The sequence below is a fragment of the Magallana gigas genome, chromosome 9 (assembly GCF_963853765.1).
Source record: "Magallana gigas chromosome 9, xbMagGiga1.1, whole genome shotgun sequence".
Classification (NCBI taxonomy): domain Eukaryota; kingdom Metazoa; phylum Mollusca; class Bivalvia; order Ostreida; family Ostreidae; genus Magallana; species Magallana gigas.
The window spans coordinates 19,866,084-19,883,138 of NC_088861.1; the positions used below are offsets into that span (position 1 = coordinate 19,866,084).

General features: G+C 32.6%; 3 protein-coding genes across 3 annotated transcripts; 1 reads left to right on the forward strand and 2 right to left on the reverse strand.

Moving 5' to 3' along the window:
- Positions 1 to 339: 339 nt before the first annotated feature.
- LOC105336139 (interleukin-17D-like) lies at positions 340 to 714 on the reverse strand. Its single transcript, XM_011440318.4, has one exon. It carries the CDS (start codon positions 712 to 714, stop codon positions 340 to 342), a length of 375 nt encoding a protein of 124 aa, XP_011438620.3.
- Positions 715 to 6,082: 5,368 nt separating this feature from the next.
- On the reverse strand, positions 6,083 to 9,529 carry LOC117691758 (toll-like receptor 4). The gene is made up of 2 exons (XM_066070555.1): positions 9,298 to 9,529; positions 6,083 to 9,168 (listed from the first exon to the last, which is right to left on the reverse strand). Exon 2 carries the CDS (start codon positions 9,076 to 9,078, stop codon positions 6,430 to 6,432), a length of 2,649 nt encoding a protein of 882 aa, XP_065926627.1. The 5' UTR covers positions 9,079 to 9,168; positions 9,298 to 9,529; the 3' UTR covers positions 6,083 to 6,429.
- A 3,528-nt stretch (positions 9,530 to 13,057) lies between these two features.
- LOC117691755 (complement C1q-like protein 4) lies at positions 13,058 to 16,281 on the forward strand. Its single transcript, XM_066070556.1, has 3 exons — positions 13,058 to 13,088; positions 13,193 to 13,281; positions 15,753 to 16,281. The coding sequence occupies exons 2-3, from the start codon at positions 13,209 to 13,211 to the stop codon at positions 16,214 to 16,216; spliced, it is 537 nt and encodes a 178-aa protein (XP_065926628.1). The 5' UTR covers positions 13,058 to 13,088; positions 13,193 to 13,208; the 3' UTR covers positions 16,217 to 16,281.
- The last annotated feature ends 774 nt before the right edge of the window (positions 16,282 to 17,055 follow it).

The following is a 17,055-nucleotide window of genomic DNA, read 5'->3' on the forward strand; positions in this document are numbered from 1 at the left end:
ATATAAGGTAAATTATTTGATTGATGAAGACAAAATAAAAAGTAAATATAATTGAAAAATGTAAATTATTGTATTTTATTGCTGTATGGTAAAATAAGACTTGTAAAAAACTACATAGTATGTAAAAGTTGAAATATATAAACATTTAATACTGCATCACATGAAAAAACATCATATATTCTTTTGTATAAATAGATTAAGTATGAAAAACCTGACAGTCAGTAAATATCATGAAATATAAATATACATTTATATAACAAACCTATTGTGATTGTCATCAATGAGTTGTCGCAATAAGTGTTGATACAATGAAAGAGTTTTCTGTGAGTTTTGTACATTTCAAGGGATCATTTGATTTGCGTCTAACCTGCGAATAAGCCTCACTTGTGTACAGCCAACACTCAGTGGGAATATTTCCTGTGTGACATTTGTACAATTCTTTCTCCTGAGTACAGTGACGTATGTGTACACTGGTACACACCTGTACTGTAGACAGTCGGCCCGGTGTACACCACAGCGACACGCACACTTGGCCTCCCACAACTCTCTGGGTACCCTGTCATTGTCGACGTTCTTCCCAAAGGTCCAGGGACAAGTGCCTACTTCGTTCGTTGGTGGGTAACTTCTGAAAGTTGCGTCCATTCTGAAATCCTCACACTGTGACTTCCCTGAGATGTTCCCAATCTGAGCTGCATATTGACTTTCAGTGAACATGTCTTGTGACGACTTGGTAAAGGACAGAGAAAGCGGGTTGTCACAATGGACATCCAGGCAATTAATTTGATGAAAACTAATTATTACCTGAAAATATTCAATACAATGAAAAGCCTGTTTTTTGTGACCTTTACGAAAGGAAATCAGATAGGTGTCTAAAGTTCTAAACAGGCGTGCGATAATTTGACTCAATAAAATTTCAGACTTGAAAAACTGAACGATGAGAAAAAAGATAAAGCAGTATTCATTTACATCGAATAAAAAAAATAAAAAACGAGGAGAAATATATACCAAGGCAATAATTGAGTTAATTAAGGCTTTCCTGATATTGTGCATCATCGTTTGTTTCCCTGGGGCAAATTCTTCGATACTAATTACTTTTTAAGAGGTAATTTAATTATATATATACTAACCCGTTTCCGTTTGGAATTTTCAATATACCAAAAACAAATACGCTCGACTATTGCCAATGCAATCAAAATACCCTAATTTCTTTTGTTTTATATAAAACAATAGCAGACTCTGTAAATTAAAATCTACACTTCCTTGATATACAAAATATACGGACTATCGATGATGTATTATGGAAGCTTTGAACCTATAGAAAAAGACATTATCTCGGATTATAACATGCAAAATGCAGTAGTAAAAAAGAAACTTTCAAAGTCTATAAAAAATATTAAAGAATAGAAAAGTAGTTCTTATGAATTCATTAGAAGCACTTTAATATAAATGAGATAAAGCTTATAGCCTATATTGAAATCTTTGTAACAGGAATTACGCTTATTTCCAAATGTCCCATGAATGTGCTTTTTGCAAGGTGGTTGAAAAAGGGTTTGGATTTTTCTCATGACACAAATCTTTAAAAAACAGATCTTTGTTATGAAAATAACACACTTTTGTGTCTAGCAAACTGGATATTTCGAAAACGACCCTGAGTATCATCAATCTACACCATAATCTACAATTAGATAAGGGTTTCTCTCGCAAAGAATTCTTCAGCTTCCTTTTACAAGCCCTGCCAAAGATCAAAGCATTACTTGAAAAGAAAAGAAAACCGCGAACTGTATAATTGTTTGTTTTTTTTTTGTTTTTTAAACTCGATACGTTAATTTACGTGGGAAGTAATAAATTATGGGATAAACGTGAAACTAAGGTGTTGTAACTAGTAAAAAATAAGTCCCTGTGGGAATTATACATTGAATATTTTCTTTCTAATAACAATCAATAACTACATGTATAACCTTATGAGTAATTGTGTTAAAATTATTAAAATCAAATTATTGCTAACAATATCATTATAATTCAACAAATGATTTGGTGCTATATTACCAAAAAAATCTTTCTACAACTTAGATTCTATTATACTTTTAGTGTAAAGTTTCGAACAGGAAGTCGTGTATGCGAATTTAAAAAAAATCGTAAATGTCCATTCAGAATGTGTTCTTTAAAATTTTACACTGTAATATAAACGTATAATCTGATTAGAACAACAAAAAATGCGGAAGAAGAAATGTCTTTAAAATACACTTAATTAATAACAAGAGAAGGTTTCCGATTACGGAGATAGGTGACGGTATTTACGTTAAGTTCCACTACCCGTTTAGTTATTTTACAAAACAACAGCCGATTTTTTTCATTCATTAATATAGAAAAGAATACATTATGTTGTGGATGTGGCATAATATTTGTTATTTACACAAAGGTTCATATAAAAACACACACATTTTTTTTTTATATTTTTGAAATAATTAATATTTCTATATTAAATCATGGGAAAAGTAATCTCGATACCTATATTCAATTTATATATACATGTATTTTATTCGTCAAAGATGGATCAAAATCCAAAATTTGTTCCTTATTTCCTTCATGTATCATATTGGCAGTTTAAAACATGATTTTTCATTGTGTTTACCAAATATTTTAGCCCCGGTACATCCTATCAAACAAAGCTATTGTTATAAAGCATCATTTATTTCTTAAAAATTAAATTGGAGTTTACATCTTAAATCTTATAAACCTGTAGGCACCTTTCATTTACTAGACCTTGACCTTAACAACAAATGAAATTCTACATAGTTTAACGTATAAAAAAATATCGTATGTATTTTAAAATTAGAAGGAGAAAGGCATCAAGGCATCCAATGACGAGGCTGGCTTCTCCAGGTCAGAGATTCACATTTTATAAGCTTCTACGCGAGGGATCTTTAATATGATCGCATTTTACGTTTAAGGTATAAGGTTTGGACGATTGTAGCGAACTGTCCGACACTCTGTTGTGAGCAGTAAACTTAGCTCTCCAGTAGTAGAGGATGTCTCTCTGCTTTTTATTTTAAAAATACACACTGAAATACAGGCTACTTCCAAGATAGATGAGAAATTTGAGTATACAACAATAGAACTTTTTTTGTCTTCAACAAAAAGTTAGATCAGGGCTTTTCGACACCTCTTTTCTCTTTTTTTTAAAATTAAAAATGTCAAGAAAAATCATTTTTTTTCAAATTTTTCAACGCCTTGGTATATTTAGTTGCCTAGATAAGAACTTATAAGTAATGCAATGTCAAAGAAAGATACCTTCAACACTTTAAAAATAAATATATACTTTTAATTTCTAAAAGAATATTTTTTAAAAATCATAAAAATGCATGCAGTATTTATTTCTATGACAGAAAACTTTGTATGCCTAGAGTATTTACATTCTACGTTCTTTGAGCAAAGCGAGAAAACTCTTTCTGAATTAATTTTTCATCTTTTAAAAAGTTGCAATATTCATGACCTTAAGGGGGATGTGCGGCCATTTTGTACATTTCAGGATAAGAATGTAAATATTTCTTGAACTGGCTTGTTTCTGCCCGAAACTGGCCAAAATGTTGTCAAAACATATAAAAGCAATATATATGAAGTCCTACATGTCATTTTTTTTTTTAAAAAGTATGCATACAAGAACAGGACAATGCCTTTTATTCACTCAGAGCAGCTGTCGAACTGCGCAGCTACAGACTTATTTTAAAGATTTAAAAATTTAAAAAATATGAAGGGGGTTCAATGGTGTCCTCTCTACAACGATTTGTTGAGAAAAATTTCTAAGCCTGATTATTAAATTGTAACTTTGTCTTAAAGTAAGGTACCCTATTCTTAAAATGGGCCCCAAAAAACCACAAGATATACATGCACTTGTCTGTGTCTATGGAGGTACATTGCAGATATATATTCATTGAAAGATGATGTATACTTTTTTAAATTAAGACAATCACTTTTTTGGACCCCTATCCCACTTCTTAAATGAATTTACTTTATTTTATACTTATATAACTAAAATATTCCCATAAAACAAACATGGGACAGATATAGAGATGTATATCAAATTCAAAACGGGTTGTTTTGAATTGACATTTATTTTTTTACTATGAAAATCTAACGTCAATGTCTCGCCATAGACACAGGAGTTCAAAGTATATAGTTTTTAAAAAAAATTTCTTGTTCTTAAAATAGATCCCGTGCCGACTGATAAAGATAGAGTACCTTATTTTGAGGCAAAGCTACAACTTAGCTGAGCAAAATTCAAAGTTTTTCTCAACAAATGGTTGTAGAGAGGACACCATTGAACCCCCTTCATATTTTTCAATCTTCGAAATAAGTCTATAGCTGCGCAGTTCGACAGCTGTTCTGAGTGAATAAAATGGCATTCACCTGTTCTTGTTCATGTATGCATACTTTTCAAACAAAATGACATGTAGGACTTCATATTTATTGCTATTATATCTTTTGGCAACATTTTTTGGCCAATTTCGGGCAGAAACAAGCCAGTTCAAGAAATATTTACATTCTTATCCTAAAATGCACAAAATGGCCGCACATCACCCTTAAAACTCCTATAAGAAGTCAAAAAGTGACAATCGGACCATAATTGTTAAATTTTACTGTTTATTCCAAAGTATAAACCAAAAAGGTTTAAAAAATAAGATGAAAAATAAAAAATTTACAGCTAAAGGGCTGTTTTCAGCTTTGACCCCTCTGATTCAATTATCATTCAATAAGAAATTAAAAACATGCACAAAGCTGTCACCGGATAGATAACAAAGCTGTAGAGGCAAAATGTGTGCGCAATTATTTTAATTCGCCGGATGCCTAATATACTCCCTGCGTGAAGGTGATTGAAAAAAATTAAAAATGTTTGCAATGGAATCTGACGTTTCTAATATTCTCAAGCAAATGCTTTCCTCCGTAAGCATGCATATTCTGACCGGTGAAAGGACAAAGTCGATCAGAAAAATGGTCATCACTGACTTTTAAACTATACATGTAACCTTCACTATAGAGCAGAACAAAATTTATCTGCAACGCACACAGTAGGATCTGTTTGTCTACAAAATCATAAGCCAAAGTAAACTATTTTTGCTTTCTTCTTTCCAATGTTTTTTAATTTTCCTAGTATGTTGAAGAATTTTTTTTACTTTATTCAGCCTTGATGTTAATGATTTTATTTTCCATCTAATAGTTTTATTAGACATTCGTGAAACTATTCGAATTTCTTGATTAATGCATTGTTAAGAGTTGTATAATTTGCACAATAAATTATTTTTATCTTTTAAAATAACTTTCAATCAAACATTGGAAAGTTTTTAATTGACAAGCGGCAGTCATATAATAATCGAGTTAACTTTTTGAATAAAATGGCGGCGTTTTTGGCTGAAAGAAAAAGTTTTGGCCCTTAGTACCTTTAAATCAACTCCCATTTTCTGGTTTTCTTAAATATTAAATGTACGCGTTACCATTACTCATCGCTTCGCTGCGGTATAAAAGCGGGATGAATTGTTAGAGTCAGAGAAAATCTCGGATAACCTTCAGGCTTTCATATTTCCGTAAAAAACACATGTATGTGGTCCAAGTATTGCAGTCTTTTAATAAATGACGTCGACAACCCTTAGACTATATTAATATCCTTGAAAAGAAGATTGCTGTATAAAGATGTAAGATTTTGTTAAAATTATAAGGTTAAACATTTTGGAAATTATCTTTATTATATACCCATTAATTTTCTGTTTTTGAAACTGTCAATTTTACAGAGTGTGATCCGGATTCCACACTGTGGGTTTCCGATCCAGTACACTCTCACTACTCTGAAACTGATGACTTAGTACACATTAAATAACGTCTGTACTTTAGCGCGGGTTAAACGAGTTCATTTAATTACAGCTTTGTTTTATATTACGTAAACGTCATACAATTGATTTTAAAAAGATGGTTCTGTAATTTAAACTTTTAAATAGACAAGGGTGTTATTATTAATTTATCATTGTAACAGTAACTTGTTTCATAAATATATATTTATTATTCAAAAAAATAGTTAAAACATATTTTAGGTAAAAAAAACTCAGTGTAAAATTTGAAAATTCTAAAAGGGTGAAAGTGATTGTAATGTACTTTTATTCACATTAATATTGGCAGGTTTTCCATACCATCTTAAAAACTGAAAGTTCTTGTATCATAATGTACTTTCGTTGAATGCTTTTTCGGAATTTGTACAATTATTGGTGCTAATATTTTGAAAAGAAAAAAAGCCCTAGCATTCAGATTTTTTTTTGTCAGCGAGAATCTTCATTGTGGGGTTAGTATTTATTTAGCTAATTACATACATGTAATCATATGAATAAATGAAATAGTAACACATGACACACATAACAAATTTTTAGGACACTCCAAACTTTGATTTCAAAGAAATTCTTTTGAAATGATTGATCTTAATCTCTCCCAGAAATCATCCAAGGCACATTGTTCCTCTGGATATTCCGTAAAACACTCCTGCCTTACGAGATCTAAAGTTTGAATAGAAATCGACACATTGCAAACATCAGGAAAAAGAATTAAGTGGACACAATTTAAGTTTCCCCTGTCCTCGATAGCTTCCATTCTTGACATGTTTAATTCATAGTCCTGTAAATTTGATTTCAAATAACTTTTCGTCACAAGACATTCAACTCTTCTGCTATTTTGAATAGCTTCCATAATGGTTTCTCCAAAAGGCGTTCCTACCGGTTCATCTCGGTCCTTGACATACAATTTAAAACCGGCCTCGTTTTCAAGTCTAGGAATTACGTCGGTTAGAACGAATGATAATTCTTTTGGAGAATATGAAATCATTGCATCATATTCATAACACGGCGTTCCCGATTGGAAGTTGGTGAAATAACCCTTATGTTTTCTAAAACGTTGTTTAAATTTATATACCACGTATCGAATCTTCCACTTATTTTTCACAAGAGTAATACCTATGATGATACTAGATAGAAAGGCTGCTGCTATGGAACTTACAATATATATTGTTTGATATATACAGCTTTTACTCAGCAACATAGCTGAAACGTCAGGATCCGAGAAATTGAATTCATGTGAACTTGACGAGGAACACTCATAGTATTCAAAGTTTATAAAATGTTTTCTATGATGTGTAATCCACTCAAGAAATTCTTTACTGTCACAGGAACACAGAAGTTGATTTTCCGACAAATCGATAGTAAGATTTGTTAGTTGGAATAGATTACCAAATGAGACTCTGGATATTTTATCAAAAGCTGTTAGTTTATTTTGTTTTAGGTTTATGTATTTCATATTTTTCATATGATCCACTTTCACACGCCATGACGAAAGTTGATTGTTTTGTAAATTTAATGTTCGGAGTTTTTGCATGTTCTTAAACATAGACGCTGAAAGATAAAATATGTTATTGTATGAGAGATCAAGAAACTCTAGGAACACAGTGTTCTCGAATATCTCTCCCTCAGCATCGGTTGCTAGACTCTTTCCAATATTATTTTTAGACGCCTTAAGGATCCGCAATCCTATTGCATACTTCATTATCGATTTCGAAATATAAGAGCAATAGTTATTTGACACGTCAGCTATTTCTATGTTTTCAACTCCATAAATAGGTCCATTCCATGAATAGAAGAAATTGTCTTGTACGTAAATTTCTCTTAAACCAGTTGCATTAATTCCAAATTCAGGAGCAATTCCATAAAACCGACTCATATTTGCATATATGACTTCTAGAGTTTTTGGAACAATTATTGTGCCAATTATTTTACCATGCCACCAACTTTTATAAATAAAACTGTTAAGAGAGGCCTGATATTCTTTTACACATTCCTTTGGCGTATGCAATTCCTTGAGCGCTGAGTCAAAGTTATCTGTTTTCTCCGTGCACGTTTCGAAAATTGATTCAGGATAAGGAGGTGGACGAAGCTGTACACTGATATTCAAGACTCGAATATTACGAAAAAAGAAAAAATCTATCATATACCTTCCTTGAGTAAGTTTATTTTCTCCAAACGAAATGATATCTATTTTGTTTGGCAACAGTCGAAGTGCCCCCGGCTCAAGTTGCTCCAGTCTATTCTTTTCAAAGTAGATTTCGGAAATGTTTGTGTGTTTCAAGTTCTCAAAATGACGTTTCAGAATCTTCGTACCGATTCCCGACAAACAATTCATTTCATTACCACGTAACGATTTTATGGAGGTATTATTTAGATTATGAGTTATATTTGGAAGTGATGCAAATCCGAGTTGTTTGTTATGAGAAACATCAAGGTGTTTGAGATATTGGAGCTTTCCAAATGCGCCTTCTTCAATATCCAAAATATCACAAGCAGACACATCCACGTAGATGAGCCGTGGCATATGAAGAAACATGTTTTGTGATATTCTTTTGAAACTGCAATTTCCAGTTATGCCGGATAAATCTAATTTTTGCAATCTTGATAGGCTTGCAAATCCTTTTCCAAAAGTCACATTAGTCGGTCCATCAATTTTTAGAGATTGTAATGATATTAATTCTGAAAAAACGTCATCTTTTATTATCGTTCTTTTAAATTGATCTTGTATATTTCCTTTCAAATTCAGTTTAGTGAGAGAATGCAAATCGGCAAAAAGGCCTTTGTACATCAATGATATATTTATCCGATTTTTCTCTAAATTCAATGATTTTAGATTATATAAACCACGGAAAGGTTTTCTATCAAGATGATGAATCCTATTTCCAGATAAATCGATGTAGCCAACTATCTTTGGGAATCCAACGCTTATGTTGTCGATATGATTATTACTGAGGTCTATCCACGTCACATTTGAATACAACGAAGGAATCTTTACCAGTTGCCGTCTGGAACAATCGACTTTCAGTAGATTATCAGGAGCATTCTGGCACTCACACTCAACGGATCCAAAATGACAGGTGTCCCAGCCTTTCTTAATAAGAGTTGCATTTGTTATCACAAGTAAATGCAAAGCTATTTGGAGACTTACGCTGAAAATAGCCATCCTGATATGTGCAGACAAAGAGTATAAATACGTTGTAATTACCATTTAGAAGCTGTGAAATCATGGATCTCTGTCTTCGTTAAATATGATCTGTAACTGCGAGTGTATCCTTGTCGAAAAGAACGGAAATCCCCTCTGTAATTTTATAAACAGACGCTGTTGATTTCCTTAAAAAGCATTTCGATCACCCACAAAACATGGCAATTTTGTTAAAGATATAATTATGTCATTCAAAATTATTCATCTGGAACTTTTTTGAAATACCCGTGTAATCCTTTTAATTTTAAATTTCCTGTTTTTTTCCATGTAAATTCCATGTGTAAATATTTAATTTGGCGCACACGTGTTATTCTTCTCACTTGCTTCCTTCCAAAGAGTGTAGGAACCATAAGGTCGAGATGGTAGTCGACATTGAAATATATTCTGGATTACTGACAGAGTCAATTCATTTCCATCATGGTTCATTTCGTTTATTTAATATGCAAAGTAACTGATGTTATTGCTTAACCAGGAAGAAATAATAAGTTGAATTTTTTAAAATTAAGTTCTTCCTATAGTTAGTAATCACATCAAGTATTTAAGTATTAAATCGACACTTAACTTAATGTTTTTAATCCACTTGCTAAATAGTCAGCAATATATGCATATAGCTCAACGCCCCAGAAAAAAAAGGATGATATCTCTTAGCATATGCCATCGACACATTTTTATGCAACGAAGTACAAAAAATCTACCATGATTCTGATAGTTTCAAATACGAGTGAAGAAAATGCACACATTCTGGTTTGTGTTAATATCTTTAATCGTTTTAATGCACGGTAATACACGGATTGACGCTTTATCGATGATTAAGTTCATAAACCAACAGTGAATAAGACTGTCCTTCTAATAATAAAAAAATGAATACAATTGGTTGACCTTAGTAAGTAGATCATATATTTATATATAAAAATTGAATAGAGTTTCCTTTACATAGTTATTATTTGGCATTGTTTATCGCCAAAACCTCGCAAACATTTCACCACTTGAGGGTATACCAAGCAATTGATAATAAGTCATTAATCATAGGTTATTTTAAAATATCTGATTTTGATTTAGATACAACTGCTAGGTATCACAAATATTAGAGGCGAGGGTAAAATTAGTGTTAATAAAACATGTGCACAAAAGTTACGATGACATGAGTATATCGTAGATGTACATTATCTGTGCTCACCTCTTTATTTTGACAAATATTCACTTAACTACTCTCTCATACATATATTGTCCATGTGTAATAGGTCGTTCGAAGAATAAGCAAACAGTGTGATTTCGTTTTTTAATTTTTTAATTTTTCTCTCTCTTACCTCTCCTATTTACAGAAATCCCATTCCCGTATGCCTGCTTGGCTGTAAAAAGTAAGTGGAACTAAATATTTATATATTGGTTCAACGCTTGCTTCTATTTTTGTCTTTTAAAAAGTGATTTATTTACCTTTGAACACCGTAATTTTTCACAAGTTCATTTATTCTTATGGTTTATGTAGAAATTGGGAAAAAATTCAGTAGATGGTAAATCATGGGTTTGTGCTTCGTCATATATCTTAAATGTACAGATTCAAAAATTAAGGTTTCATATTATATTTTGAACATACCTGACATTTTTACATTACCCAAAGCGATACACTGTAGATCTAGAGGTATTCGGTCTATTGTTACTTCTTTATTTTGACAAATATTCACTTGTTTAGTTGTTCTCGAAGACTACATGTGGCGTAATATCGTGATGCCGTTAAAACGTACTGGCACGTGCGAAAACAAAATTTGATATCTCCTCTACCGATCGCCTAAGTTTCGTGTAAATTGTCTGAGCTAAGCAATAGTACTCTTCTAGTTACAGACTTATGTCGACGTTTAAGGGCGATCTTCAGTCCTACTTAGCATTGTCTTAGACTTAAGAACCATTTATGTTACGAGCTTATGACAAATAAGAATGAAAACGTTTGATTAATTATATAAGCGGCATGGAAATTTCGGAGTTTTCAAGATAAAGTTAAAATTTATATATTTCTTAGAGAGATATGAGATTTTTCCATGTGATTAAGTTAAAAATGATAGCAAAAGGTTAAACATTTTTAGGAAAATTCATTTTTAAAAATAAAGCGCTATTCATTAATCAAATACAAAAGGTTTTGCTGTCCAAACCATGCAAATCAGAGGATCGAAGTTATATCTACGAACAAAATTGATAGACTCCCAAATTTGGCGACATACTAGTAGTTTATATATTCACATAGGGTTCAAATCGCCATGTGAAGACAAACTGTTATAAAAATTTAATGTCACTTCGTGTCGACACATACAAAGAAAATATTGTCGGTATGTCTTGTAGAGGTAAAACATGGGGTTTCCCTGCCAGTTTGGAACTTCCTCGTAAATACTTGAAAGCTGTTAAACACAATCATAATCTAACGACATTTTTTGTACATTTTTTTCTTCTTCATGAAACCTAAGTATCACCATAAGAGCGTCATTACATTAAGGAGCGTTTTTTAAGATCATATCTGATCAATTCGTTATAAGGAAATTTTATAAGTCTATGTAACGAGGAAACTTGACACTCGTTAAAGTAATAACAAGTTGCTGTCCTTTAAAAATGGACTACAATACGTGGACCATTTGCATGTGTTTCCAACGAAAACGTGAAAGCCTTAAGATTATTAGAGATTCCACCAACTCTAGCCTCCTGCTTTTAACCACAAAATTTGTACGTTGTTTACGTATACATGTATGTATAGCCCTGACTTTTTATCTCAGAATTAAAAAGGCTTCATACTTCCTAAATAATCATGATCTATCTATTAATGAAGTTTGCATGTATAGTATCAGGCATTCGGTGAATTCTACTATTTGCTCACACATTACGATTCGCACTACTTTGTTAACTATGCAGGAACAGCTTTGTGTAAATTAAAAATTTCATATTTTAGTGCATTTTTCTTGAGGTTTAAACTTTTAAACAGTGACATAATTATTCAATCATACTTAAATGCTTAAAAAATTTTAATCAGTAAGGACTCTAGCTTCGCCTACTATAAAGGTAAAGTTAAGTTACATGTGTATTCGGAAAACAACAATACATTGCACATTATGCTATTTGATGCATGTTGTAGTTTCGGTATAACATTAACTTATTTCATAATACTGACAGTTCATATCACATGCCGATCATTTCTTTAAAAGAAATACTTTGTTTCCAACAACTTTACAATTACAGCGCATTTGAACTTATATAAGTGTGAATATGGCACGGATTCCCGATCCCGATTCAGATAAACGTGTGCTAGCCTGGTTCCCTGAGCTACTAATTACAAAAAATGTACGCACAAGAACCAGACTAGCTCATGCGCAGGTTGCATTTTCCCCATAGCATCCGCTTTAATCTCGCTTATATATTTTCTGTGTGGACCTCCGGGTCCACGCAAAAACGATCAGGCTGAGAACAGATGTTCGTATAGTGTTACTCTTGTTTTTAAAACATTTTAATTTTAATTAGTAAGATGAATACATATTTGGAAAAGAGCATTAATAAAGCGGTCAATCAAAGTTAAAGATTGATGAAGTCAATTGTTTTTATAAAAGAATTTTGCCGCTAAATCGTGTTTATAAAATGAAAAAAGGGGGAGGCAGCGTTCTACCCTTTGAGTTATTGCACAAATATGTCAAAACATGCGAAGTAGACAACGGAAATACGAGAAGTTATTGTAGTTAAGCAAAACTGTTACCATGGCCTGCAATAAATATGTCATTAATCGTTTTAACAACCAAGCTGACAACGAAAATTTGATATATCAAAACCATTCTACAAGCCACCACCTTATTGAATTCTTTTGTTCCAGAATGTAACATGCGGTTTTTCTATATGATATATCGATAAACTCTTTTGAATTGTTACAATATCTTTGAAATTTAAAATGTTATGCAATTTTACATCAGCTAAATGATCAATTAGGAAACAGTATATATATATGCCAGTAGATATGCATTTTCAGTTAACCAACTTTAAAAAAGAACAAGGTAGGGTTTTTTGTTAACTAAATGGGATCATATAAGAAGTTTTCGATGCATTGAAATAAAAAAAAATGCAAGGGTTCTCTAATAAATGTAATTCTTTATTTTAGTTGTAGATTTCTCAGAATGAAGACCATAGCGCTGGTTTGTGTGGCGATATGTCTGACCTTCAGCCTGGCATCTTCCCTTTGTTACCATGGTAAGGGCATGGTGTCCGTTTTGTCGAACATGAAAAATCTCTTTATTCCATTCATAAAAGGTCAAAAAACGTGTGCAACATTCAAAACGAGACATGTTCTCAGATTGACTTTATCTGTTTACAACAATGTGCATATGACTTTTATCAATTTGCGTATGTATGTGACACAACAATACAGATATGAGGGTAAAATGTACTGTATTCTGTCAAATTTGTTGAGTTTTTTTTCTAATTTTGTTCAACAGTTTTATTAATTTTGGTAACATAAAGTTGCTTTACTTATTTCCCTCTAAAAGAATGTGGCTGAATGTACATGTATTTGCAGTACTCTTGGATGTTAACATATCGTCATCAACCAAAACTCAAACTCTCTCTGTGTGTGTGTGTGTGTGTGTGTGTGTGTGTGTGTGTGTGTGTGTTTTAAGTAGTTTTTACCATAGTGGAGAGAGGATGGTAAAAAGTTTGTGCTTTGTACAGACCCTGAAACGTACTACTACACCAAAAAAGCGTGCAACTTTCGTGCGAGAAACGTTTCGTGTAAACCGTTTAGCGTTTCGTGTAAACCGTTTAGCGTTTCGTGTGAATCGTGAAGCGTTTCGTGTAAACCGTTTAGCGTTTCGGGCAAAGCGTGCAGCGTTTCGGGCAAAGCGTGTAAATCGTTTCGGGCAAAGCGTGCGAGAACCGTGTGAAACGTTCATCAGATTTCATTCGGAACTCTCTGACAATTTAATTGTTTCAAAATAGCGCTCGTGTTAAACATTACTATAAACTGATTGGCAAAACTCCTTTGAGATATTCTCGTGAAAAAAATCTATAAGAAATGATATACTTATCTTTTTACAAAATTGAATTAATTTTTAACAAACAAAAGAAAAGTACGCGTATTGAAAGAAGACTAGTTACTGAGACTATTCGGCTGTGTGCAACCAGTACACATAACCTCGGACATCGGGAAAGACCTGCACCTGGCTGAACCTGTCAATCAAACTCTGTGTATTCGTTTTCATTGGATGGTCACGCGTCTCTTTTTTTGTCAATAGCCAATAGAAATTTAATGACTTCAAGGTAGTCGGAATCAGTATTTGATGATGCACACAATTTCAATGATAGATTATTTAACATTAATTTGAAGAAAATTAAATGTAAACATAGTAAGAAAATATTCTGTTCATTTCGAAGTAAATTCTTCTGAATCCCGATTAAAAATATTTCTACAAGTTATTATTTTAATTATTTAAACACTGATAACGGAAAACAACAAGTAATTAACACACTGAAATTTTCCTAAAATGTACACATGCAATTAATTATTATGGGAATCTATATGCATGGTACTTAATTCAAATAGATTATTATAGATATATTGTACGCCGTTATGCGGGGCGCCGGTTATGTATACGAATATTGAGACAAAAATCTAAATCATTTTTTATTTTTTGTTCTTTCCGAAATCCAAAATAGTAATGACAACTTTCTTTATTGTTTAATCCATTGATTATTCTCTGTGATGTTATGTACGAAACATTTATTTACGCGAATGATTCGACATAAAAAAATATTAATCGGTTGTTTTATAGCATTTTTCTTACTTATGTGACTAATTTTATTTTACATAACTTTCAAAACTATCAATGTAAATAATGACAGGTTTATTTACAGTTAGTATTTTTACATCGATTCTCTGAAACCAATAAAAATATAAATGTGAGAAGAAAAAAAACAAATCCCGCCGAATACTGAAAAACCAAATTATCAAATCAATGTAAATAATTACAGGTTTATTTACAGTTAGTATTCTTACATCGTATTCTCTGAAACCAATAAAAATATTAATGTGAGAAGAAAAAACAAACCCCGCCGAATACTGAAAAACCGATTTCAGTTTGTAATCATACGGATTTTATTTTTGGTAATGAATACTGTGTTACGGTTACTTTTTTCTCTGGAATGTTTATTATTTACGGGACTAATAAGAATCATGGATATTTCTTTTGAGCAATAAATATATTTATAGAAGTAATATTTTTGGCTAATTCTGTGAATAAATAATTTTTTGCTTAAAATATAAGTACCAAATAAATTTAATTAATCAATTCAATACTTATGTACATATATGTTTCTAATATCGGTATTTCTATTTTTTCGTGTTTTCTTAAAATTAATTCTTACTAACAGAGTCAGGGTAAAAATCCGAGAGGACCCGAATCGATCAGGATAAAAGCGTGTCCAAAGCGTGTGAAAAGCGAGCAAATCGTTTCGTGCGAGAATCGTTTCGTGTAAACCGTTCAGCGTTTCGTGTAAATCGTTTAGCGTTTCGGGCAAAGCGTGCAGCGTTTCGTGTAAACCGTTCAGCGTTTCGTGTGAACCGTTTAGCGAGCGTGTAGCGAGCGTGCAGCGAGCGTGTGGTGTAGTAGTATGTTTCAGGGTCTGTAATTTTATGCCTCTAAATTCATTTTTCTATCAAATTACAGGTTCTTACAGAACCTCCGAGGAGTCTTCCGTTGTACCAGTGGCTTTTTACGTGTACTATTCAAGCACATTTAAAGCCCTTCAGCAAAATCAACCTTTTATATTCGATTCTGTGGAAACAAATTATGGAAATGGATACGACAAAAATACTGGCGTTTTCACCGCTCCATCTGCCGGTCTGTATGCATTTTCTTGGACCATTCATGCTGCGGGTACACATCAAGCTGGCTCCAGTGGTCAGTACGGAGAGATGGTGGCAGTATTGGAACAAAATGGAGTCGCAAAAGGGTCAATCTATGCAGATACAGAAAAAGAATATGATGACGATTCGGCCACAGGGTTTGTGATTCTGGCTGTTTCGACAAGAGATACGTTTCAAATCGTATCTCAAACGGAAGGTCAAGGCGCGTTTTACAGCACCATGAGCAATGGGAAGACATCTTTTTCGGGATTTCGAATTGCTTAGCTGATTTTTTGATACCACATGCTACATGTTTTGTCAAATATTAAATAAATAATGCAACAAAATGATTTTTACTACAATTTATCATTAATTTAAAGGCTGATTTTCAATGGAGAAGTCCATGTGCCTCACTCACATGGGCAAAATGACGAACTGACTAAACCCTGCACAACAAATTAGCACTGGTTAAAGTTAAACAATTACTTTTTGGGAGTTGATTTTAATTAACTCTTCTATGCAGTTACTCTGGCAAAACGGAAGTGAAACAGTGTTTGGACCTAAGCACAAATCATCACCGCTGACAAGACTAATACTTTAAGATAATCGATAATTTCGATGTAACGTATTCAGAAGCATTGTTTCTCAAGGAAACGTTTTTATAAATATCTTGAAAATAGTCAGATTTTAAGTGGTACGAACAATTTAGATATTTTTGTAGTCGTATGTATTTCTACGCCAGAGCTCAATAAGACTGGTTCGCTGTCATAATTACCAAAACGTCATGTCTACAGTGGTAGCGTTTGGAATCAAAAGCAGACTATCCATTGTAAAGATAGAACCAGTACTGGCGTAGACAAGACTTTATCATTATTAATTTGAAGCTCAAGTTTGCTTAAGCGTGGTTTATTTCTTAAGAACAGTGTTAATTCATATTCATCCATTATCAACATTTATAGTTTGCTACAGCTCTGTACGTAATTATCATGTCTAAAATATTGCAACTGTATCTGTTACCAAGCACTACGAATTTATTACTTATGTAATAGGCAGATGGCCGGGGTAAATGCCCCCTAGTTATCGATCCAGTCACGTGACTTCTTATCTCAGATTGTTCTTGGACA